Source organism: Myiozetetes cayanensis, unplaced genomic scaffold (genome assembly GCF_022539395.1).
Source record: "Myiozetetes cayanensis isolate MyiCay16 unplaced genomic scaffold, myiCay2020 scf31, whole genome shotgun sequence".
Classification (NCBI taxonomy): Eukaryota; Metazoa; Chordata; class Aves; order Passeriformes; family Tyrannidae; genus Myiozetetes; species Myiozetetes cayanensis.
In genome coordinates, this window is record NW_026087533.1 from 2,508,203 (window position 1) to 2,532,763 (window position 24,561).

Consider the following 24,561-nt stretch of genomic DNA (forward strand, 5'->3'; position numbering starts at 1 on the left):
AGCGTGAAATTTGCTGTGAAATTTTTACAACCCTGGAAAAGTTTCTGCATTTCAGGGCTAAAGACCTGAGTTTCTGAACCCTTCAGAGGGTTCAGTTCCTGCCTGACCCCTTGATGCTCCTCCACCTCCCCAGGGTGAGCAGCAGGGGAGGCAGGAGGGAGGCAGGGGATGCTGCACTGTGGGGTGTCAGGACAGGTTTACACCAAAAAAAAAAATCCCTTGCACTTCCTAATCCTTCCTTGAGCAACAGTTCCCAGCCAGACATTTCTAATGGATTTTAATTTTATCAAACCAAAAATCCTGGAGACTCTGATCCCTCTTCAGACCTCATGAAGTGTCCCATGGAGCAGGGAGGGATGAGCTGCTCCCTGCTCCCTTTTTGTTTTAAACAACAATCCATTTTGGAATGGTGAGGGCTGGATCAATAAATAGGCTGTGGCTGCCCGAGGTGTTGGTGTGATGGTTAATTTAGAGGAGGGTTGTTGTGCCAACATCTGGCACCAGTGAGGCTCTGTTGGTGGGACCAGCCAAGCTCAGAGCCAGCCCCCAAAGCTGGCTCCAACCAGGGGAAGTTTGGGTTCCACAGGGCTCATCAGGTGTGAGCAGGGATTGTTGTCCCCAGGGTGACAGCAAGTGATGGAAGATGCTCTGCCCATACAATTCCTTCCCAGGGATGTCCCACAGGGGAGGAACCCACAAACTCCAGCTCAGAAAAGTCCATTCTGGTTTTAGGAAGGGAGAGGTGAAGCACTGAGAGATCCTCTCTTGAAAGTCCTCAAAGAACCCCCAACAAACTCCAGTCTTGCCTTACCTGAAGGAGCATCCTCCAGCCCACCAGCAGATGGGCAAGTTCTCAATCCACCCGCACCCCCAACACGTTTCTTTGGGGTGGAAAGTCCTCCAGTAGCCTCCTTCACACCCTGGGACTGGAGAGAAAAATGTCACTTGGCCATGGACCCCGAAATGCAGAGGGTCTGGCACTGGAGATGTGAGTCCAGAACATGGAGATGTTAGTCCAGAACATGGAGATGTGAGTCCAGAACATGAAGATGTGAGTTCAGAACATGGAGATGTGAGTCCAGAACATGGAGATGTGAATCCAGAACATGGAGATGTGAATCCAGAACATGGAGATGTGAATCCAGAACATGGAGATGTGAGTACAGAACATGGAGATTCGGGTCCAGAACATGAAGATGTGAGTTCAGAACATGGAGATGTGGGTCCAGAACATGGAGATGTGAGTCCAGAACATGGAGATTCGGGTCCAGAACATGGATATATGAGTCCAGCACATGGAGATGTGAGTCCAGAACATGGAGATGTGAATCCAGAACATGGAGATGTGTGTGCAGAACATGGAGATGTGAATCCAGAACATGGAGATGTGAAACCAGAACGTGGAGATGTGAGTCCAGAATGTGGAGATGTGAATCCAGAACATGGAGATGTGAGTCCAGAACATGGAGATGTGAGTCCAGAACATGGAGATGTGTGTGCAGAACATGGAGATGTGAGTCCAGAACATGGAGATATGAGTCCAGCACGTGGAGATGTGGGTCAAATCCATGGAGATGGGGGTCCAGCACATGGAGGTGGGGGTTCAGCACATGGAAATGTGGATCTAGTCCATGGAGATGTGGGTCTGGCACATGGAGACGTGACTCCAATCAACCATTAACAGGGAAGGGCCGTGAGCACCGTGGTTGGCCACCGGAGATTTTCCATTGACTCCAAGGCCTTCAGGCTGCTCAGGAAGGGGAAGATCAATTACCCAGAGCTGTTAAAACCACAGAGACATCCCAGACCACAGATAAATCCCAGAGAAAAGCTGTCCCACCCCCTCCAGCAGGAACACCTTCCCTGGCCTGTAAACCTCAAAGACACAACACTAAGACGAAAGTTAAATGATTAATTTGTTTTCCAAAACTTCGTCCCGAGGAAAATATCCCATTTTCCAGCCAGAGGAAAATTCTTTTGGCAGCCCCCAAACTGTCTGGGAGTTCATTTGAGTTGACTGGGTGTGCTCACACATCTCTGATTAGACACTCACTCCACAGATATTTTTGTTAACCTCCCTATTTGAAATTCTCCCCAAACTTCCCGAGCAGGATTTTCTTGTCCAAGCATTTGTGTTTTATATCCGTGCTAAAATACTGCTTTATAAATAGCAAGAGCTTTATCTTGACTCTAACCAACAAACTCAACTTAAAGCTAAATGCATAATTTACTGCAAATTAAACTTAATGGGACTGGAATAATTATGTTGACTTTTGGAAGTACTTAAGGATAAATACATGATTAGATATTTTGCACACCATGAGGAAATATTTATTTCAAAATACAAATCCTTCCCGTCGAGCCTTTGGATGGAACACTTGGAGGTGACAGGAGCAGCACAGAGATTACAGGCCCGTTAAAGCTACTTAAATAAATTATCCCACAGCATTTTAGAGCACTGGAGAGATGGGAAATCTCTGGAAAAGTGTGGTGGCAGGGATGGCCTGGGGAGTTTGGAACATCCTTGGATGGGGCTCTTCAGCCTCCACTCCTTGTGCAGAGCTGGGCTGTCCATAGGAAAAGGTTATCCCACAAGGTCATCCCACAGGATTATCCTACTCATGTACCCTTCACACACTTCTGCCCCCAAAAATAACCTGAGTAAGGATGGATGGTTGGTCCAGGCACCTGGGGACAGGGCTGTGACATGTTTGTCCCCACTCCAACCTCGTCAGACAGGCGTGGGAAGTCTTGGCAGGGTCTCTGGAGGACAGGGGCTAAAAGAGGGGATGGAGAGGATCAGCCCAACAGGTGATAAATGGGCCACTGGAACTAATTGAATTGGGGTTTTGCTTTAATGAATTGATCTGCCAAGGTTAATCAGGAGGTGTTTAACACACCCTCACCCTTGGCTCAGGGCAGCCTTTCAAATGCCACAGCAAAGGAAAAAGCCCAAACCTGAGAGGGTTGAACTGCCACGACCTTTGGGGGTGGGGGCCAGGTGGGACCCCCACACTGGGAAGGAACCTGCTTTGCCTGAAGGAGAAGAGGGAAAAGGAGGTCCTTGCTCTGCCCACAATTCCTTTGGATACCTTGGTCCTGTCCTTCCATTAACTGAGGGGGTGGGATCTGGGCCCTCTCCTGACAACAATCCCCGTGTCCTGAAGATGGTTTTGGGTTGTGGGCTCTCCAGGGGCAAGGACAAAGCTGAGCAGCCACCCTGGGAATTCCAGCCCCTCTGGAGAGGGGTGAGACAGGGGTCCCAATGCCAGGCACCTGCCAGGGGCTGGAGCTGGACTCCTGGCACACCCAGCGCTGTCTGTCAGCCAGGATTAGGGAATGAGCCTGTGGATGGAACAGAGAATATCCAGGTCACCTCCAACAATACCATGACATTGGCTTAGGGAAATTAGGAGCGGCTCTAGTGGGGTGTGTGCTGCTGATAACAGCACAAAGGAGGTGCTGGGCTGGTGATCAGCTCCCGAGAGCCCAAAGTTGGGCACATTTGGATTAGTTATGGAAATGCAAAGAGCTCCTGTTAAGCGACTCTAATCCAGCCAGGCCTGGCAGAGCAGCAGCAGGACCCCAGTGCCTCAAGCCATGCCCATGCCAAGGCATTTCTGGCTCTGGAAAACAGGGAAAGAAGTGTTCCACTCCATCCCATCCCCACCCCCAGGCTGTCCCACAACAGGTCACTCACCAGGACACGCTGATCAACCAGAAGGGGCAACACCTCCAGGGCACATCACAGGAGGAGGACTTGAACTGCTGGTCTGTCCTGCCTCCAAGGACCTGTTGGCTCTTCTGGGCTGTCCATGCCTCTTGGAGAAGTTGCAGGGATGAAGTAAAGAAGGACAGTGATGCCACTCCCCTCCCTGAGCTCCTGGGGCCCCAGAGAGCCCCCAAACCCAGCGGCCACCACCCCTGTCCCTGCAAAACAGCTCCTGGTCCCGTAATTCCTGGTCCCTGGTGGGAGCAGCTGCTGTCTCTCTCTTCATTACAGAGTGGCAGTGGAATGATGACTGTCATAAACCAGGAGGGAAAGGCTTTGTCCTCATTAGCTGCCTGTGACAGCGAGTGCCCAACGAGCTGTGGCTGAAATACAGCCTGGGAAGAGCGAGGCTGCAGCTCCAGTGCAGAGGAAACCACGGGGAGGAGGGTGCTGAGGCACCACAGGACTCCAAAGTGGCTCTGGGTGGGCCACCAAGCTGGTGGCCAGCCTGGCTAGGGGGGTGTCCAGGACCAGGCAGTGGCTGCAGAGGAGTTGGGGACAAAATAACCTTGCAGGGTTATTTTTTATAGCTGCAAATTTTTCCAGTCTGGTTTGGTGGGAAGGGAAAGGAAGGGGACACTGCTGATGGCCTGGGGGCTGCAGAGTTGCTTCAGCCCCTCCTGAAATCCCCAAACAGCCCCAAACCACCCCCCCAACAGGGCACTGGAGGTCACAGGGGCCAACCCACCTCGAGGCCACCAGGACAGCACCAGGGGCTTGGGGACACAGAGATCAACCCCTGCCAGGGCTGACCCCCCAAACCCAGAGCCCTCCCCAAGTGCAGGACTTGATTTGAATGTGCACTATCCCCCTTTTCATTATTTATTGGCAAAGTGTAATTACTGCCTCCTTCACGAGCCTTAATTAAAGATGAAAAACAATCCTGACAAGTCAATTAGATTTTTTTTTTTAACTTGATCTCCATTAAATTAAGACTCAAGTGTTACTGGAAGTGTTTAATATCACAACACGTTTAACTGAAGGCTGCTTTGTAATAAATAAATCACCAGAGACAATGCAGGAACTTTTCCTGAAGGCTCATCTTCCCGACAGGATTTCATTTTCCAGCTGGAAAATGCTTTAGAGTTTCTCCTTCCTCCACCAACACCTTTTCCAGCCATGGAAAACTCCCATCAGAAGCATCCAGGGTGGGTCCTGCCCAGTCCAAGATCTCCAGGAGGACACCAACAGCAAAGCTCTGCAAGCACGAGGCAACCCCATCTCCCCTGTCCAGGTTTTGGTGTCCTGGGATTTGTCCCTGCAAATCTACTCCCCAAAATATCCTTGAAAAGCAAGATATGGAGCTGATGGAGAGGTTTTTTTTAAACTCCACCTGGTGCCTCAGGACTCCCCAGATCAGAGCCAGCGAAAGAAATCCAGAGGCCATCACGAATTTGGAACATTTATTTATGCAACTGATCTTCTGAAAAGGAAAGAAAGCCGAAAAATAATAAGAATATAATAATAAAATAATAATAATAATTAAAAGAACAGTTAACAGCTGGATGTGCGTGGTACAATCCACATCAGACCTGCCCCTCCCTCCCCCTCCGTGGTGGAGCTGCCTCATGGTCCCAGTTCCTTTGGCAGCAGCTCTTGGATGCTGCCAGTTTTTGGGATCACTTTTCCTGCATATGGACAGAATGGTTCCAATTTGGTGTTTTTCTTGGGGTTTAATTTTTTTTCCTTTTTTTTTTTTTTTTTCCTTTTGTTTGGTTTGGTTTTATTAAAAAAACAAACACAAAAACAAAACAAAACAAAAAAGAAAAAGCACCACTCCAAATCTGTAATACCAATAAACATTATCCATCTTAAGAACAGTATTTATATTTTTATATATAGATTTCTATATATATATTTCTATGTACAGGATGTCCTTGCCTCGTGTCAGAGGAACATCTCAGTAGGAGTTGGAGGTGGGTTGGGATTTATAGCACTTGGATTTCAAAGTCTGCCCTTCACCAGAGATGCCCTAAAAACACAGAGACACCCAGCAAGGAGATATCAAAATAAAATAAAAAGGAAAAAAAAAAATCTGCATTTTAAAACATATATACAACTCCTCCAGCGTTTGTTGTCTCCAGGACTAAGTGGGGTTTCAATTTTCCACCTTTTCCTGGCAACGCTTTACCTACATCCCTGTGGGATGGTCCCTCCCTGTGGACAGCAAGGAGGATGTGGGTGAAGATCTGGGATGAAGCAGCAACATCCCTCCAGTTCCCAGGGCTGAACAGCCCCCAGATCATCCCATCCCCAGGGATTTCAGAGGCTCAGCTCAGCCATTGCCATCCCAAACCAAACAATTCCTGCCCCTTTCTGCACCCAACCCTGCAGAGCCTTCCCTAGGACAGCAGGATGTTGTCTATGGAGAGATGGGGAGTGGGAAAAGGACACGGATTTATTCCAAGTCGAGGCTTGTGATGGGAGACCTGGTGTTACCAGGTACTGGTGTCACCACATTCGGGTGTAAATGGACCATTTTAGGGTAAAAAAAAGACTATAGGACACAAGACTGAACGGGTGCATGGCAGGGTTAGAGAGCAGGGATGGAAAAAATGGGAATAATGTTGTATAGCCCTTGGAATAAGTTGTTGTCAGGCTGGGAATTACTGGGTGAGCAGGTGAGAGGACAGGACAAATCCCCAGGCTGCTGCTGAAACCCCCACAGCGGGTGGGAAACCTCCCCAGGGAGAGAGGGCAGAGCTGCATCTCCCTGCTCTCCTTCCCCCTTGGAAGGGGGATGGAAACATCTCCTGGGTTTGCTCCCCCAGCCTTCAGGATTCACTAGGCAGAATTCCCTGGGGAGAATTCCCTGGGGAGAGGGATCCCCAGCTCCCTCTCTTCCAGGCAGGCCAGGCAGGGAAGCTGCCCCTGCCCTGGGGGAGATGGGGCTGGAGGATGGGGGAGCACACGTGGGGGATGAAGGATGAGAGGAGGATGAAGGAGGGATGAAGGATGGGGTTGCCCACATGCCCCCTCCAGCATCTGGAGGACAGTTTTCTCATCTGTTCTGCTCCATCCCCTCAAAAAAAGATGGTGAAGTTCTGCCTGGCCCTCAAGACAGACCCAACCTCCCCTCAGTCCGAGTCCCCAGACCTGCATCCCCCTGCCTTCACCTTCCTGAGGCTGTTCATTTTATCCCCACCAGGCTGTGAGCAGAGATCCCTGTTATTATCCCAACAGACAGAAGAATTGCCATCTCACACCCCCCTCCTGCAGAAGGATGGAGCCAAAAAAGTATCAAGTACCTTGAATCACCAGCCCTGGGTGGCACCAGGGGGCTCAGGGACCTCCCCCTGCCCGGCCCCAACACCCAGCACAGCTCAGGGGCTTCAGCAGAGCTCAGCACATGCCAACACCACCCCAAAACTGCTCCAGCAGCCCCAGCAAAAGCCAAGAGCATCAGTGGACAACTGCCTGGGGGCAGCATCCAGGAGGACACACAGGATGGACCCGAATTTTGAGGGTTTCGCTTCAAATGCAGAGAGACTCACAAGGGAAGGGTTAAGAACAGACCTTTGGGTCATCAGGAGGAATTAAGTGCTACAGATGGGGAGGGTGGTGTGGAGATGCAGGGGAAGCATCGCTTCAAGAGCTTGGCAAAGGTGCCAGGAAGGTCCAGGTCTGAAGCAGGACATGGTCGGTGCCCCCCGTGCCCTCCCATCCCTCCTCCCTGCTCTGCCCAGGGCTGGGTACAGGAAGGGTGGCAACTCACAGAACTTAAAACAAGCGAAGATCAAACTCGTGGTGCAAAAAGGGGCAGAAACTCAAGAGCTCCTGAGAGGGTCTTTGTCCCCAGCGAGGGCAGGACCCACCGGCAGCCCTTGGACTCCTCGGGAGCAGCCTCAGTTCCACACAGAACTAAACACCACCATCTCTTCTCCCAGTATCCGTCCTTCCCTGCTGGGAAACGGCCTCAGCTCCTTCTGTCCTCCTCTTCCTCCCCTCCCTGGGCTCCTCTCCAGCTGCTCTGGGGTGTGCACACCCGACGTCCCGCACACCCCGACCCCGAGGGACGGGGCGAGCCGTGACATCCAACCTGTGGCCACTCAGCAGGGAGGGAAGATGGAGAGCGGAGGACGAAGGTGGAGAGCGGCCAACACACACGTGCAGCACATCCAGCACATCCCCACATCCCTTGGTTTCCTCGATCCGATGGGTTTTTCCTGTTGGGTCCTTTGCTGTTTCCGGGCCCACCTTCCGCAGGAACGCAACGTCCAGGTGGGAGATGCACAGTTGGCACGGCCCCTGTGCCAGCCCTTGCCGCCCCTCCCCTGGCCAGGTGCTATCTGGTCTCCAGGGACTCCAGATATTCCAGTGCTATGTCGTAGCAGAAATGATACTGCTCCTGTTCGGAGAGAGAAGAGAGGGTGTTGTGATCCCAAGGGAGCTGTTTCCCAAATCTATCCCTGTTTGAGGCAAAATAAATGTCAGCAGCCCTAAGGAAATGCCTGTGAGGGCTCTGTGGGATGCCAGCCCTTGCTGTGTCCCTCTCCAGGCTCCATGACAGCCCTGCTGATGCCACAGCCAGGAGAAACTCCAGTCTTGCCAAACAACACCCATTGATGGTGTTGTCCCCATTGCCCTCCAGATCCAAAGGCAGCACATGCAACACATTTCCATTATTTTGGGGACAAATAGCACCTTCACCTGGACTCGCTCTTCCCTCTTTTCCCAAGACACCAGTGGATGATGCCAACATCCTCCCACCTTCTGCTTCCCCCCAGGGAAAGCCCAGCATGGGTTTTATAGCAAAAATCACTGGAATTGGGCTTGTAAAGGCAGTCTCATCCATCCATATCCTTTCCATGACCTGTTCCCGTGCACAGAAAACTCCTGGGAACGCTCTGACCTTGGCAGTGCCCAACCCCAGGAGATGCTGCTCCAACGAGCGAAACCAGCCTGAGTGGGGGAAAAAACCCCAAATAAATCAGGATTTTGGTGCTGCTACAAGTGCTGGGCCATCAGGTGGGCGCAGGAAGGGAAAGGGCAGAGCTCATCTCCCCAAATCCCAGCTGCAGGACAGGGATTGCAGCTCGAGCACCGGCAGGAAAATCCTGTTATCCCACACGGGTGGGGGCGGCTGCTCCGGGATCCCAGGTGGGAGCGGGGCAGGGAGGGAGAGAAGGACTTCAAAGAGAGGAGGCTGCCACAGCTCAGATTAAAAAAAGAAAAAAAAAAAAGGGCACATAATGCTTTTTGGATTAAGAAAAGGGATTGTTTCCATTTATCATCATATAAAAATAAAGCCCCCGGGGCAAACGGAGGGGAAGAGGCGCGGGCAGCGGGAGGTGCCTCGTGCTGGGCCTCGTTACACCAGGCACGGATCCGACCTCCTGGGGACTCAGGGAGATTGAGATTCCCAGAATAGCTGGTTCAGGTTCATTTGAGGCGGGAGGATGCTCGTGTCCTGATGGGAGATGTTGCCTGTTTGGTTTTTTTTTTTTTTAATACCTTTGCAATTTAGCCCAATGGGTCTGGTGGCTTCATGCTTGTCACATCATCTTTCCATTATCTGCATCCCTCCCCCTGCTCCCCTCTCCCCTCCCCTCACCTTCTCCTCTGCTTTTAATTCCTAATGCAAATCACATCCCCTCCTCAAAAAAAGAAAACAAAACATTTCATTTTGCAACGAAGGGGTTTTATAATCCGAGCAGGGTAAACATTTCCAGCTGACTTGCTTTTAAACCATCAGGAGGCACCTGGATCCCACCACCACGGGCATGGACACGCGGCTGCTCCAGCCCCTCTTCCATTACTGGGGGCCTGAATTAGGGCAGGGGCTTTTCACCCTGACCTGCTGCCACCTCCCTCAGGGCACGTGGCTCCACTGCTGCTCCCAGCAGCTTCTCCACCCGTGAGTTCCATTCCAAATCCTCCTTCCTTTTATATATCCCCAAAGAGCCACAGTTCCAACCCATGAGTTGATGTGAAGCCACCTTCTGGCTCCTGGGAAGGATTTCCAACAACCCCAGTGCTGACAGCACGTTGGCAAGGCTGCTCGGAGGAGCTGCCTCACCTCCCTCCTTCCCATGCCATGCCCGTAATGCTCATCAGGATTTGGGATGATGGCAGAGGAGTTGTTTTGGGAACTGGGCAGCCCCAGCACCTCTCCCCTCTGCTGGGCACCAGCAGCCAGGGTGGATGTTGGTGGGGGTCTGGTGCTTACCAAGGTCTCCACCATGTTTGGTTTGTAGTTGCGGAGGGTCTTGGCAGCGTAGAAAACATCTGCCATGTTGTGACACTTGAGCATCTCCAGGATCATGGTGGAGGCACAGAAGGTGCCACTCCGGCCACCTCCGTTCCTGGTGAGAGAAACACACGTGCCAGTGGTGAGAAAATGGCACTGGAGCACCTTCCTGCTCCCTCTAAGTGTCCCTTTCCCTGTCTGACCCTGCATCCCAGGAGATGTCCCCAGACTGGGGGGACCTGGACCTGCTCCACTGGGTGGTAGGAGTTGTGATCCAGTCCTTGTAAGAGCGTGAAAACACCTTTTTGGACCACCAGGGCTGGATCCTGGACCATTTGGGCTCAGTTTCCAGCCCTGCCACGGATCAGCTCCTCGTGTGACTCTGGGCAAGCTGCTCTGCAGGGAGCTGGTGACATGGTGGTGGTGCTGCCTGTGTTTCCCCCAGAGCACTGGGTACCTCCCCCAAACGCTGTTCTCACATCACCACCTCTCATCCCTGGCAGCAAATGGAACAGGGGAGAGGCAGAGAGAACACGATGCCAGTGTTTGACAGAGCATGTTCTCCAATTATCCCCCGGCTAATGAAGACGGACAAGGCTGTAATTAATTTTTGATTAAAGGCTCTCCTGCTGTCTCTGCCCATCTGCAAACGTGCCAGGTCCCATCCGAGGGGAGCACACGGTGTTTGTGAGCCGAATTCCCCTGGGAGGAGGGGGATGGAGAACATCTCCAGGCTGGATGGGGCTTGGAGCAACCTGAACGTGTTCCTGCCCACTGGAACATGATGATCTTTAAGGTCCCTTCCCACCCAGGCCCAGGTGAGGGCTTTTTAGGGGATTTCCAGGCAGAACTGCGGACATGGAAGGTGGAGGCATCTCCCCCACCCAGCTGAGCCTGCTCCTCCCCAGGGGACACTCACAGGCAGTGCACCACGGTCCTGCCATCCCCACTTTCCTTCTGCCACCTCTCCACTTGGGCCAGGAGGTGCAGGAAGGACTTCTTGGAGTCGGGGGTGTCTCGATACGCCGACCACCGCAGGTACTGGAAATGCCGGACCATCAGGTGCCCCTCCTGCAACTAGAAAAGCAAAGCTCATCAGCTGCAACCCCTGGGCTGCCCTCATTTACCTGCTCCACTGGAGGTTTGAGGGAGGGTAAGAGGGGTTTGCCAGGCATGGACAGTGGAGAGAGAGAGCAAAACCCTTTCCTGGTGCTTGAAGGTCGGCAGTTCCTCAAGCTCACCGTGGTTCCACCGCCCCATTGCACCTGGGAGAGCTCCACAGAGGTGGTTTTTCCCACCTCACAGCATCTCAGGCTGTCTCTGTGTCTCCTCAGGCTTGTTAGCAGACCCCCTGAGCCTCCCCAAGGCTTCTCCAGCACATCCTCCTCCTGCACAATGAAGATCCACGGGGATGTGTTTCCGTCCCGCTCGCTGTAAACCGGGAGGCTGCCGAGGAGCTGCCACCCACAGAGGCAGGCAGGAGCTTAATGCCTGGTAATCTGGTTAGTTTGGAAAGCTAATCTGGTTAGCTGGATCCAGGAGGAGGATTAAAAAACATCCCCGGAGCTGAACGAGGCCAGGCTGAAGCCAGGCAGGTGTGTGAGGCTCCTGCTCAGCAGGACTCGGAGCATCCGGAGCGTTGGGATGGGATGGGACCAGGGTCACACATTCCAGATGCAACTCAGGGTATGGCAGCACACATGGGAAGAGAAAGGTGGGGTCAGGCCCAGAGGGGGGATGCTCAGCTCTGGAGGGCTCTGGCCACCCCATTTCAGATGCCTGATGAGCACCAGACCTTCTCCAAGCAGCAGGACCAGGTGTTCCCGTGGCTCTGCAGGAACTGGGGGCATTCAGTGCCCATCCCAACCTGCACCCCCTTAACAGGGGCTTTTCTGAACCTTTCTGGGGGCTTCTCCTCATCTTTGCAGGAGATCCAGTTTGTGTTGGCGGTGTGGTGGGATGGGCTGATCACCTTGGACTCTTGTTTTTTAATTCCAGCTGGAAGCCAGGAAGGCAGAGTGGGAAGATGAAACAAGTAAGTGGAATTAAAACAGGAGAAAATCCCTCTGCCAGCCTCAGAAGGACGGTTTTGGGAGGTGTTTTGAAGCTGAGGTGAAAGCTCTGGAGGACTTGTGACATCCCCAATGCTTCATCCCAGCAGGCAAAGGCTTGGCACAAAGTGGCTCCAAGCAATCTGCTCCCTGGGGGAACCTCCTCTGAGATCCAGAGATTTCCATCACGCTGAATGTGAATTTAGCACAGAGTATATTCTACCACCTGAGAGCAGAGCATGTTTGGTGGAGGATTTTGTGCTGACACCCAGGAAATGCCAGATGCTCCTGCAGAGAGTGGGAACCAAAACCCTCTTTGTGTTAAGAGTCCAGATAATCAGGATTTATCTCCTCTGGCCCCGGTCACCCCTGGGAAGCACCTTCCCAGCTGGGCCATCAGCCAAGCCCCACGCTCCTTTCCAAGCTCCCTGATTCCCATCTGCCTGGTGACCTTCACTGGGGCATTGGCCTCAGTCTCTTGGCAATCCTCAGGAGTTGAAAGCCTTTGGGGATGTCACCTCTCCCTGGGTGGCTTTTGTAGGCAAAGCAGCTTTTGTTTTTCCATGTGCAGCTCTGCACCCACACGGGCTCTTCATCACTGCCTGTGTCCCTTCCCTGTTTTTCTCTTCATTTCAAAGCAAGATGGACCAGCCCCGTGTCCAAGCAACAAGGTAAAAAGCTTTGTGGATCTTCTCACCCTGCAGGGAAAGGGCTCTGCTGGTGCCATGCCCACGTGGGGAGTGTCCATCCCGTGACACACGTGTGGCAGGACCTCCAGGCACGAGGAGAAAGGTCTTCCTCCAGTTTTCTACCACCTTGCAAGGAGCTGTGAACTCCAGAAAGGTTGGATGGAGCACTGGCAATTCTGCAGGGTCTTCTCAGCCAGGAGGAGAGCTGGGGCTGCATCCTCTGGGGGAGCTGCACTAGGCTGAAGACACCAGCATTCAGGGGGAAACTTCTGGCTGTCTCCAACTCTCTGACAGGATGGGGAAGCCAGGAGGGGGTCGGGCTCTGCTCTGTTCCGCTGCTCCAAGGAACAAGGGACAGGACAAGAGGAAACGGCCTCAAGTTGCACCACGGAGGGTTTAGGTTTGATGTCAGGAAACATTTCTCCACTAAAAAGCTTGTCCAGCACTGGCACAGCTGCTCAGGGCAGTGGTGGAGTCTCCATCCCTGGAAGTGTTCAAAAGTACATAGATGTGGCATTTGAGGACACGGGTTAGTGGTGGCCTTGGCAGTGCAGGGGGAACAGTTCCACTCGATGACCTCAGAGGTCTTTTCCCACCTAAAAGATTCCATGATTCCATGATCTGCAGTACCATTCAGTTACCTCCACAGGCAGTGACCAGCTCCAGGACTGTGTGGCCTCACTGCATGCATCATTGTTCTGCTCTCCAAAGGTCTTCCAAGAAGGCCCAGAGAGGTTGTGGACTCCCCATCCCCGGACGTGTTCAAAGCCAGGCTGGACATGTCTTGGAGCAGCCTGGTCTAGTGGAAGGTGTCCCTTCCCATGGCAGGGTGGTGGAACAAGATGGTTTTTAAGGTCCCTTCCAACCCAGACCGTTCTGGGATTCTGGGATTCACCCCAGAATGGGTGGGATGCCCCAGCCCTTCCCCCAAAAAGCAACCAACCCAAAGCTCACCCAACCCCGACCCTCCCCCTGGGGGATGCCTGGGGGCACCAGGGCACAGACACACACAAAGCCCCCCTCTCTTTGCTGTCATGGAGCCAGAGCAGAGATCCTCACCCGTGTGATGTTCTGGACTCGGAAGAGCCGGGACACGATGTCCTCATCCGCCGCTCCGGACACGTACTCCACCTCCATGGGGCCGTACTGCTGCAGCCCTGGCTCGGGCCAGTACTGCAGGCAGGGCTGTGGGGAGAGGAACAACAGCTCACCAGGACTGGGAATGAGTGCTGGGACACAGGGAAGGGCATCACATGTGACAGGCAACCCAGTGGCTGGTGCTGGCACAGGGACCCACTGCACTTGGATGGAGGGATGGAGGGATGGATGGATGGATGGATGGATGGATGGATGATCTCTCTCTCTCTCAGCTTGTTAAAGGATCAAAGCTGAAAGGTCAGCATCCATACAGCCCCCTCCCACTGCATGGACACAACAGATGGTGCTCCTGGGGATGGATTTGGCTGGTCCATGAGGATGCAGGATGGGCTGTGCCCCAGTTCCAGCAAGCACAGACTGGGTCTGCACAAGGAGGGAGCAGGGCTTGGCTGACCAACAGGACCCCAGGGAATGGCTGGAGCTGTGTCAGGGCAGGCTCAGGGTGGATCTCAGGGAAAGGTTCTTCCCCCACAGGCTGGTTGGGCACTGAACAGGCTCCCCAGGGCAGTGGGCACAGCCCCAAGGCTGCCAGAGCTGCAGGAGGCTTTGGCTGATCCTCTGGGGCACAGGGGGTGACTCTTGGGGCTGGGCCTGTGCAGGGCTGAGGGCTGGACTGGATGATCCTCGTGGTCCCTCCCAACTCAGTGTATCCTGGGATTCTGTGCTCCCATTCTGCTCTCAAGCCTTGTTGGCATTAGAAGCCACTCTGGCATGAGCAGCCCCAACAACAGGGGATGACAGCCCCCCTCATCCCATGGCCAGGACATCCCACCAAGGCAAAGCAATCCCAGATTGCATCCCTGGGGAGCAACTCCACGTGTCCATCAAGGCCCTGATGGATGGCTCGGTCCAAGGGGCACGGATGAGATTGTTTTCACACTGTGACAGCTGGAAACCAGCATGGACACAAAATAGATGATGTTTGTCACCACACTTTAACAGGGCATTTACCAACCCAGGCCATCCACAGCCTGGGCCCAACCACACAGCAAACCTGTCTGAGAAATAATTGGTTATTAATGGGGGCCATAAATCTCCCACATCTTGAAGCCTTCCAGACTCAGAACTATAATTTGGATATTAAAACTTCCTTCAGCAAGAGACGCAGTTCAAGTGAGGGCTGTACCCTCTAAGTCACCTTTTGGAGCTGCCTGCTGGAAAGGGTGATTTATTACCTGTTGGTCCTAAACTGGTAAACATTTAGGATTCAGCTAAATATTGTAACAGGCATCCCTGAGGAAGGGACGTCCAGAGAGAGAGGCAGGGCTGGGTAATGAAGAAAAATGGCAGAGGGTGGTGCCAGGGGACAGGGGGGGCTGCAGGGGACAGGGACCTGGGGGAGGGTGGCAGAGGAGCCTCGCAGGAGATGAAGCTCATGGGAAGGCTTTCATTTTTTGACCATAGAATGAAAGAATAGGCTGAGAGAGAGAATTAAAATCAGGTTTGCTGCCTCCTTCCAAAGCAGCACAGGCAGCAGGTCCAGGGAAATGATTCTGCCCCCTCAGGTGAGACTCCACCTGCAGAGCTGCTGGAGAGAGTCCAGAGGAGGCACCAAGATGATCAGAGGGCTGGAGCAGCTCTGCTGGGAGGAAAGGCTGGGAGAATTGGGATTGTTCAGCCTGGAGAAGAGAAGCTTCGGGGTGACCTGACTGTGACCTTGCAGGGCCTGAGGGGAGACAAGTGCATGGCACAGGATTGCATCCAGATGGTTCTGGAATATCTCCAGTGAGGGAGACTCCACATCCCCTCTGGTCTCTGTTCCACTGCTCAGTCACTACCCAGGCAAGAAATTCTTCCTCCTGCTCAGGTGGAACTTCTTGTGCCATTTCATTTTACTTATGTTTTTCACACAGAGAGGTACATTCTCAACAGCAAATAACTTCTTTGCAGTCTGTTGTAATGAGACAGGGAGAAAGCATGAAAATCTCTCAAACCACATGGAATTTGCTGCTTATCTCACTGTGAAGGGCTTAAAAGAGCTGTTGACCTTAAAGGAGTTTCATTTTACAAAAAGACAAGCATTGCAAACCTGCTGCTGGCTCGCTGTCAGTAGTGAGCTACTGAGCAGACACTCTCCAAAAAATAAACACACTTAAAGCCCCCCTTCAAGGTGAAGGTGCTGTCTGAATGATGAGTGAGGAGGAAAGCGCTTTGTGAAAGGAACCTGCGCTGTGGAGAGAGCGTTTGCTAAAGATGCAACACCTCCCAGTGAGTTTGTAAGAACAAACAGGCTGACAGCACAAAGCACGGACATTCACCAGGCAGGAAAACCCTTTGCTGAAGCAGTGGATGGAAAGATAAGGATGTGACGGGCTCAGAGACCAGGGCAAAGATGATGCCCCTTCCTCCACCTGCATCTGCAATCTTTTCCAGCAGTGACAGTCATATTAAAACCACCCCTCAGACTGAACAGGGCTTCGAAGCAGCCCCTGGGATGGCTGGATCCAAGTGCCAGCACGGTGCCCAGGGCTGCAGGACTCACCCAGGCGGAGTTGGACTGGTTGAGCTGGTTGAGCATGACGATGGAGGTGCAGCCATAGTCGTACACCAGCCTCCAGAAGTCGGTGGTGGTGTTCTGCAGGGGGTGCAGGGTGACGATGAAGGCAGCGCTCTTGGTGTAGCTCTGGGGAGAAGCAAGGCAAGCACCATCAAGGGCACGGTGGTGGCACTGGAGCCACTGCTGTCACACCCCCCAAAAAAACCCAAATAAATCGGTGCCACCAGAAGGTGAGAGGCAGCAAAGCCACCTTCTCCCTGCCTGAGCAGAGCTGGTCTCTCTGGGACAACCTTTGTCACTCCTGGTGATGGGGAGAGGTCCAAGTGATCCCTGCCCTTGGGCACCCACTCTCTGCTCTTGCAGGAAAGGGTATTTTGCATCAATAACTAAGGAAGAGGTGTCACCATAGAACCAAGAACAAGCAGAAGCTGTGGCTGCCACATGGCCCCAGCCCCCAGCTCTGCACTCTGGCCCCAAATGAAAGCATCACCCCCAGCATCATCCCCACCCACTGTCCCACCACTGAAAGGGCACTGAAAGCAGCAGAAGCAATCACTGACCTGGGTTCAATGGATTTTTGGGGGAAGAAAGAAAATCCCCAAATAAAAGATCCCTAAAAACTGCAAGAAAGTGGGGGAGCAGGGGTGGTGGAAATTACTGGTGATGCCAAACCTCGAGGGCTGTGTCCAGTTCTGGGCCTCTCATGCCAAGAAGGACATTGAAGGGCTGGAAAGTGTCCAGAGAGGGGAACAGAGCTGGGAAGGGGCTGGAGCAGCAGGAGCAGCTGAGGGAGCTGGGGGGGCTCAGCCTGGAGAAAAGGAGGCTCAGGGGGGACCTTCTGGCTCTGCAATCCCTGACAGGAGGGGAGAGCCGGGGGGGGTCGGGCTCTGCTCCCAGGGAACAGGGACAGGAGGAGAGGGAACGGCCTCCAGCTGTGCCAGGGGAGGCTCAGGTTGGACATCAGCAGGAATTTCCTCACTGGAAAGGGTTGTTAAACATTGGCAGGGGCTGCCCAGGGAGGTGGTGGAGTCCCCACCCCTGGAGGTGTCCAAGGATGGACGTGGCACTCAGAGCTCTGGGCTGGGGGACAAGGTGAGGATCGGTCACAGGATGATCTGGAGGTCTTTTCAAACAGACTAAAATCAACAGTTGTGCTCCAGCCCCATCAGACACAGAACCAGCAGTACTCTCTGCTGACTGGGGGTCCTCTGGCTGCTGCAGAACCTCCTCATTCCACCCCCAAAAATGCCTTTATTGAACTGTCCCCAGCCCTGCCCACGGACAGCAGTGAGACCCTGGGTGCTGGGTGAGATCTGTCTGCCCTCCAGGAGGGGGATGAGAGCAGCAGATCTCACCAGGTGCTGCCCAGGCTTGCCTTGGCACCCTCATCTTTGGCACAGGTATAAGTGACAGCAGCTGGTGTCAGGCAGCAGGGCATGGGCTCCACTGGCACCACACATAGCACCAGTGACAGGGAGCACAGACCATCTGACAGATGGACAGACTGACTGAGCAAACCACTTTGGCACTTAAAGAAAATGAGGCTTTTCCCTTTTTTTATTATTTTTTTCCTTTTTTTTTTACCCAAAGAGGGAAATGGGTTTTATCCCTTCAGCGACAATTTCATCCTCGGGGCTTTCTCTCTGCCTACAAAAAAAATATTTTATTTGCTGACCCTTTAGCAGAGATTAAGGGAGGCTCAGTGATGCATAAAAATAAAATGGATATGCAAACAGCAAGCAAGCTGAAAACAAAGCTCCATCCCACTGCAGCCCAACAGGAGCCACTCCCCATCACCAGCAGCTCACTCTGCTTTCCAAACTGCTTTTGCTGCGGGAGCAGGGATCAGGGAGATGGGATCTGCACAGAGATCCAGCAGGATAAATCACTTGTGGGATGGAAAAGGCAAGGCTTGGCCTGGTGTCAGGGCTCAGCTGCGACCAGGAGGGTCTGGGGAAGGTGTCCAGGGTGTGAGGGGCTCAGTGCTGCCTGTGCAAAGCACCCCAGCAGCTCCTTTCAAGGAGAGGAAGGTGGGTTTGGTGATAAATGACCCATCACTCGGAGCCTGCAGCATCCTCTGTGCTGTCCTTTGTGACCATCAGCAACCAGGAAATAGCTTTATCACCACTGGGGTCCCTTCTGACTGCCCCAGGGGGATGAATGGTGGCTTTGGGAGCAGTTCAGAGCCCCTGAAGTGCTGCAGGAGGACGGGCAGGAGGATGCACAGCAGGGTGCTGGCAGCACACGGGGAGCTCAGTGCCACCAACCCCTCCATGAGCTTCCTTCCCCCTCCCCTGCTCCACTTTCCCTGCAAAACCCTGAAGCCCCTCAGTGTGTGGCTCGTGGGAGGAGGTGACAAGTTCTTTCAGGATGCTGTTACACACAAGGAGGGGTGCAGGTTCCAGCAGTCCCAGCCCTTCCTCCCCTCACAGCTGCCTCGAGCCTCGGTGCCCAGGCGCAAAATGAGGCTGGAAATGCAAACCAAGCAGCGAAAAGTTGCCTGAGACAACACAAAAGGGGAAGGAGGGGGCTGCTCACATCAGTTAAGGCCGCGTTGATGTAGTTGTTGCTGTCTCCATCCACGGAGATGAGGAAGGGAAGGCATCGGTCTGGCGGCAGCACGTCCATGCTGCGGTTGCGCTCGCGGTTGCGGGGCAGGAGGGCGATGCTGCACTCCTCCACGTCCAGGTGCGGGGTCACCGAGTTCAGGGTCTGTGGGGACACATCCCCCCCTCAGCACAGCGCCCCAAACCCCCCCTTCCTGCTGGTCCCACCCGCGGTGGGCACCAGGAGGGCGAGGAGAAGGGGGCGTTGCGGAGGTCGCTCACCTGGAACTCCTCCCGCAGCTGTGACGAGTTGCTCTGCGGCTCAATCCTCACCATCTCCTTGTAGGTGGGCTTGAACTCGCTGGCGGGGATGCTGGTCTCCCCACACAGGCAGGCCTCCAGGATGGCATCGTGGATGAAGATGTACTGCTCCTTTTTTGGGTGGGGAGAGGGGGGACAGGGCTGAGCCTCCACCTCCCCCGTGGGGACAGCAGCCCCCTCCCCATGTCACCTGCTGTCCCCAGTGGCCGCTCACCTCTGTCTGGATCATGTTGATCCTCCGTGAGCAGAGGGTCTTCACGCAGTTGTAGATGTCCACGACGCCCTCGCACTCAGCCATGTCCAGCATAACGTCCAGGACGATGTAGCAGCCAGTTCTCCCCGTGCCAGCACTGGGGAGGGAGGGGGGAAACACAGCAAACACATTCCCAGTCTGTGCTGGCACCCACACACAGCCCAAAGTGCTGCTGGGCACCCAGCAAGGTCAGGGTACGGGCCCTGCCCATGAATGTGGGGGCAACTGGGGTCCAGGCAGGGCTGCCAGGACCTCACACACCTCTGTAACCACAGCCTGGCTTTGCCTTAGACCCCCCCCAGACACCACTGCAGCAGCCCCAGGGGTGTGTGATGGTCAGGCTGGGGGGGGGCACCCGTGTTTAAGGTTCATTTTTACTGGAAGACAGCGAAACACAGGATTCTAGCAACAGAACTGAGAGCTGAACCACCTGAGTGCCAACAGTCCTCCAGGATCCCACCCCAAAAGGGCCAAGGAGGGCTCAGCACAGGGAGAGTTCCCCTGGCATAAGCAGGTCTGAATTCCCCCAGGGAGACCCAGCAGGATGCCCAGAGCCAGCCCAGCAGTGCTGATGTCCCAGATCCTGGACTCACAGTCCTACTGTTGCCATGACCTCCCCACCACGACGTGCCAGCAACAGAACCACCCCCCTGCTCCTTTCCTGCACAGTCTTTTCCAGTGAAATCCTAATTTCTGGGGCTGCTGAATCACTGGTGGTGATTAGCAGTGATTACAGGCTGCGGGCACTAATCACACTGGCTGTTCAATGAAGGCTGATGAGGCAGTTGACAGGGAGAAATCAAATCAAATAAAAAAAAAATCCCTCCCACTCATCAGCTCCTCGTTTGCCCAGTGGAGGGAGAGCCATTAACCCATCCCATGGGAATGCCAGAAAGCCACCACTGCTGCTTGCTTGGAGCAACCTGGTCTAGTGAAAGGTGTCCCTGACCACAGCAGGGGGTTGGACAAGATGATCTTTAAGGTCCCTTCACCCAAACCACTCCATGATTCCGTGATCCCACCCCGTGCCATCAGCCCCAGCGCCCTCCCTGCCTCAGCCTCTCCTCACTATAAACCCAATTTACACATTTCATCTCTCCCTGTCGAACATTTCAGCATCACTCTCCGATTTCAGCATCGTTCCGAGCCTGATGCCGAGCACCCAGGACACTGCCCCCCACCCACACCCCCCAAACCCCATCCCAGAGGGGGATGGTTCCCCCCCAGAGCTGGTTCTGCCCCATGGCCATGTCTGTACCTGCAGTGGATGACAATGGGGCCGGCATCAGGTGGGGTGGACGCCTTCACCCTGCGGATGAAGGCCAGCAGCCCCGTGGCGTGGTAGGGGACGCCGTGCTCGGGCCACGACATGAAGTGGAACTGCTTCACCTCGTGCCTGGCTGAGTAACCCCTCTGTAAGGGAAGGGTGAGAGGGCAAAGTCACTCTTAATTTTCTCAGGAATCCACGATTTTGCCAGCTCAGCATCCGCTCGGGTGGACCACACAACAGCTCCCTCCTCCTCGGCTGCAGGAGGGTTAAAAAGCAACAGAGGAGAAAGAGGAGGAGGCAGCAGCAGCCTCAGGTCTCATTCCACGAACATCTTAGCTCCCTGGCCTATAAACCAGGCAGCAATTTGATATTCCTGTAGATTGAGGGGTAAATTGCACCGGCTCCATCTCCACTTACCAGGCTGGAGAGTGATGGCTACATCACCTCCAGCCCGGAGGAGAGGAGAGCATCCTTGTCCCCCACAGCACTCACACAGTGCTCACAGGAAATTAAACACTCACTCACTGCCCAGACCAAACACTGACTCACTGCCCAGACCAACCAAACACTGACTCACTGCCCAAACCAACCAAACACTCACTCCCTGCCCAAACCAACCAACACTCACTCCCTGCCCAAACCAACGCGGGGCTGAGCCGCTCGCCCAGCACAGAATGCAGAGCCAGGGGAAAGGCAAAGGAAGGAGCTGCACCTCAGCCAGGGGTGAAAGCCCCACACTGGGTTAATAACTAGGGTATTGGTCAATGCCAGGCCGTGGCTGGTGGTGGGAGCTGTCCCTGAGGGCAGGGTGGGCAGCAGCAGGGCCGTACCCTCTCGAGGGTGAAGGTGCGCACAGCGTACTCAGCCAAAGTCTCCGACTCCACCAGGGTGATCTTGATGTCCCCGTACATCTCTGAGTCATCTGGCCAGTATTTGGAGCACTTGACCTGCAAGGAGAGGATGGGGTGGGGTTTTGGCCCTGCAAAAAGGTGGCTTGTGGCAGAGCTGGAGCCTGGAGGGAAGGCATGGGGGTGAAGTCCTTACCCGGCCCACCTCCACCAGCTTGGTGATCATGACGATGCTGGAACAGTGCTCCTGCCACACCATGCGCCAGAAATCGTACACCATCTCCTGCTTGGGCCCTGTGGGAGGGAGGAAAGGACCCCAGGGATGGATGGACACCACCAGCAGAACCCAGCCAGGGCAGTGCCATGATGCCACCACACCCCCTTCCACCTCTGCAGCACAAACACCTCCCCCCCCAGCATTTTAGAGCCCTTGTCCCCGGGGTTGTGTGGGGTTGTGTGGTGCCAAGGGGTGGGAGCTGTTCCACACTGTCCCCCTGTCACCCTTTCCTGCTCCAACAAGGCTAAATCCCACCAGGGACAAAAACCAGCTGCTAAATGAGGGGCTGCAGAACCGCTGGCTGAGAGGGCTGGAGGAGCAGGGAGGGGGGTGCCACACTCACCTTGGGTGGCTATGAAGTGGTTGGACCTGTGGTAGCCCTGCAAGGGAAGCAGAGACATCAGTCCTGAGCTGGGGGGGGACCCTGGGACATCAAGAGCTGGGGCACAGCCCCATAAGGCATTTCCCAGTCACCCAACTGGTCCTGCCCACCACGGCTGCAGGAGGAGGTTCAGCAGTCACCCAGCACCTGGAACACCCTGTCCTGGGAGGCTGCACCTCCTGCACTCCATGGAAGACTCATATAACTCATCCCTGGTCTGCACCAAAGTCTTTAGCAGCACCCTGAGGGCATCCTGGGATCCACCAGCTCCTGCTGCCACCGGCATCGCTGCCACAGGAGCCCCACTAATGACATCCTGTCCAATACCCCACTCAGCCACGTGGTGCTGAGTGTCATCCCTGCTCCCCTTCTTCATCCCAGCTGCTAACAGGGACCATTCCCAGCTCCTACCAGGGACATGCCAGCCCAAGGAGCACATTCCAGTCAAAGGGACCACGGAGCCAGTGTCCTGCTCCTCAGCCATGGGCCCAGCAGAGTTAAACCACACAACACATCTGGAGGTGACAGTGGCTTCTCCATCTCCCATGGGTCCTTCCACAGGGGATTTTTGTGGGGTGAATTCAACCCCTCCTCCGAGCACGTGGGCCCTGCTTTCCCTGTGCCACACAGACCTCGCTTTCCCCTTCCCCATAAACCATATCCAGGTTTATCCACACATTTTCCCAGCCTGCCTCTCTCCCTGATGTTATTTAAGAGCACACTGCCCAGGGCCAGGCCTGGCAGGAGATGGGAGCAGAGAGAAGGGAGGAGAGGGGGAACCATCTACTTACTTCTCGGTTAATCCGAATCTTAACGATCCCGTTGGGACACAGGTTTGAGAGAAAAAGATCAGAGAGACAGAGACATTAGTGAGGCACAGAGCAGAGAGAGAGAGAGGTTAGAGCACACGACCCAGAGCAGGTCATGGGGAGACACAGGAAGAAGGGACACAGGGGACAGGCTCTGCTGCTCTGGGGTCTCAGCATCAGAACACCATTGACAGACAACACCCTCTGGGCAAGAGGGAAGAGTTGGATTTGCTGCTGCTTCCAGGAGATGCTGGAGCTTCATGGAGCTTTCCTGCACCTCCCCTGGTCTCAGCATGGAGGTGACAGGGGACATTGTTCCTGGGAACATCACTCTCAGAGGACACCAGGGCTGAGCCCTGCCCAGAGGCCTTTGGCCCCCTCAACCTCTGCATCCCTCACCCAGGGAGGAGAGAGATCCATGGTCATGAAAGGAGGGACAGAAAGGATGGAAAAAGGGAGGAGAGAGGCAATGAGAAAGGAGGGACAGAGCAAAGAAGGGAGAGACTCAACAAGCAGAAACTGCTGAGGGACGAAATGAATCAGGCAGGTCCTTCGTGGTGTGTCTCAGGGATGCACAGACCAACCCACCCTGGGCTGTCCAAACTCCTCGAAATGCTGCTGGACAGCCCCCAAGATCTACAGGAAGCTCCTGCTGCAGCCCAGACCCCCAGAGACAGGCCCTGTCCCCACTTACATCGATGTAGTTGGCGTTGATGTAGTCGGAGTTGGGGTCCCCCAGCAGCGGGTGCAGCTTCACACGGTGACGGTCGTCTGGGGACAAGAGGAGAAGGGACCATCAGTGCCTGGGGCTGGTCACCCACCACGTCCCAGGGCCCCCCAGGCACCCTGTGCAATCCTTCTGCACCAGGAACCTGCAAAACTCAGGTGGGTGGTGCGTGTTCAGGAGCAACACACACAAGATGGTGATTTAGACCAGCGTCGTTATCTCCCTGAACTCTGCCCAGTCCTGCCAAAAAGAGGGCACTCATCCTCCAGCCTAGCAGGCCACCAGGATGGCCAGAGCCCAGACAGGTGAGGGAAAGCTCTGCCAAACCTCTGGTGTCCTCTGGGGTCCTGAACAGTGCTGGAGTGGAAGGGATGAAGCTGAGGACGAAGCACGTGCAGAGCACCAGAGCTCCTGGAGCACCAGGCTTGGTGTCTCCCCCCTGCAGGAATGTCTCTGGAGATGTGCATCCTCTCTCAGGTGGGGTCAAGCCCTTCCCCAGTCTTCTGTCCTAAAAACTCATCATTTAACCCTTTTTTGTCCAGAGCATCCTGCACATCCACACCAGAAGCTCCCTAGGGCAGGGCTGCAGCTTCTCCTAAGTCCAGACAGGAAAACATACTTCAGGCTATGTGGGGCCTTCCAGCACCACCCAGAATATCCTGGTGATGGTACCATCACCCCAAGATATCCCATCTTCAGGAGTTACCCAGCTCCAGCCAGGCCCTCCTCTGCTCCAGCCTGATGGAGCTCTCAGGCTGGGACACTGAGCAA

The 24,561-nt window shown here is 54.4% G+C and overlaps 2 protein-coding genes across 6 annotated transcripts in view; both read right to left on the bottom strand.

Annotated features, from left to right (window-relative positions):
- Positions 1–24,561, bottom strand: part of EPB41 (erythrocyte membrane protein band 4.1) — a 777,038-nt gene that overhangs the window by 510,595 nt on the left and 241,882 nt on the right. The window lies entirely within an intron of this gene.
- Positions 6,621–24,561, bottom strand: part of PTPRU (protein tyrosine phosphatase receptor type U) — a 58,958-nt gene continuing 41,017 nt past the window's right edge. For 2 of the 4 annotated variants that reach the window (XM_050326119.1, XM_050326115.1), the window contains 14 exons: positions 23,758–23,834; positions 23,046–23,063; positions 22,216–22,252; positions 21,792–21,889; positions 21,578–21,694; positions 20,736–20,890; positions 19,439–19,574; positions 19,186–19,335; positions 18,896–19,069; positions 16,343–16,483; positions 13,762–13,887; positions 10,882–11,039; positions 9,942–10,077; positions 6,621–8,120 (listed from right to left, as the gene is read on the bottom strand). In XM_050326119.1, coding sequence (XP_050182076.1) covers positions 8,058–8,120; positions 9,942–10,077; positions 10,882–11,039; positions 13,762–13,887; positions 16,343–16,483; positions 18,896–19,069; positions 19,186–19,335; positions 19,439–19,574; positions 20,736–20,890; positions 21,578–21,694; positions 21,792–21,889; positions 22,216–22,252; positions 23,046–23,063; positions 23,758–23,834 — 1,586 coding nt within the window. In that variant the 3' untranslated portion in view covers positions 6,621–8,057. The remainder of the gene's footprint in view (positions 8,121–9,941; positions 10,078–10,881; positions 11,040–13,761; positions 13,888–16,342; positions 16,484–18,895; positions 19,070–19,185; positions 19,336–19,438; positions 19,575–20,735; positions 20,891–21,577; positions 21,695–21,791; positions 21,890–22,215; positions 22,253–23,045; positions 23,064–23,757; positions 23,835–24,561) is intronic. The other 2 variants (XM_050326120.1, XM_050326118.1) reach the window with 1 other exon arrangement.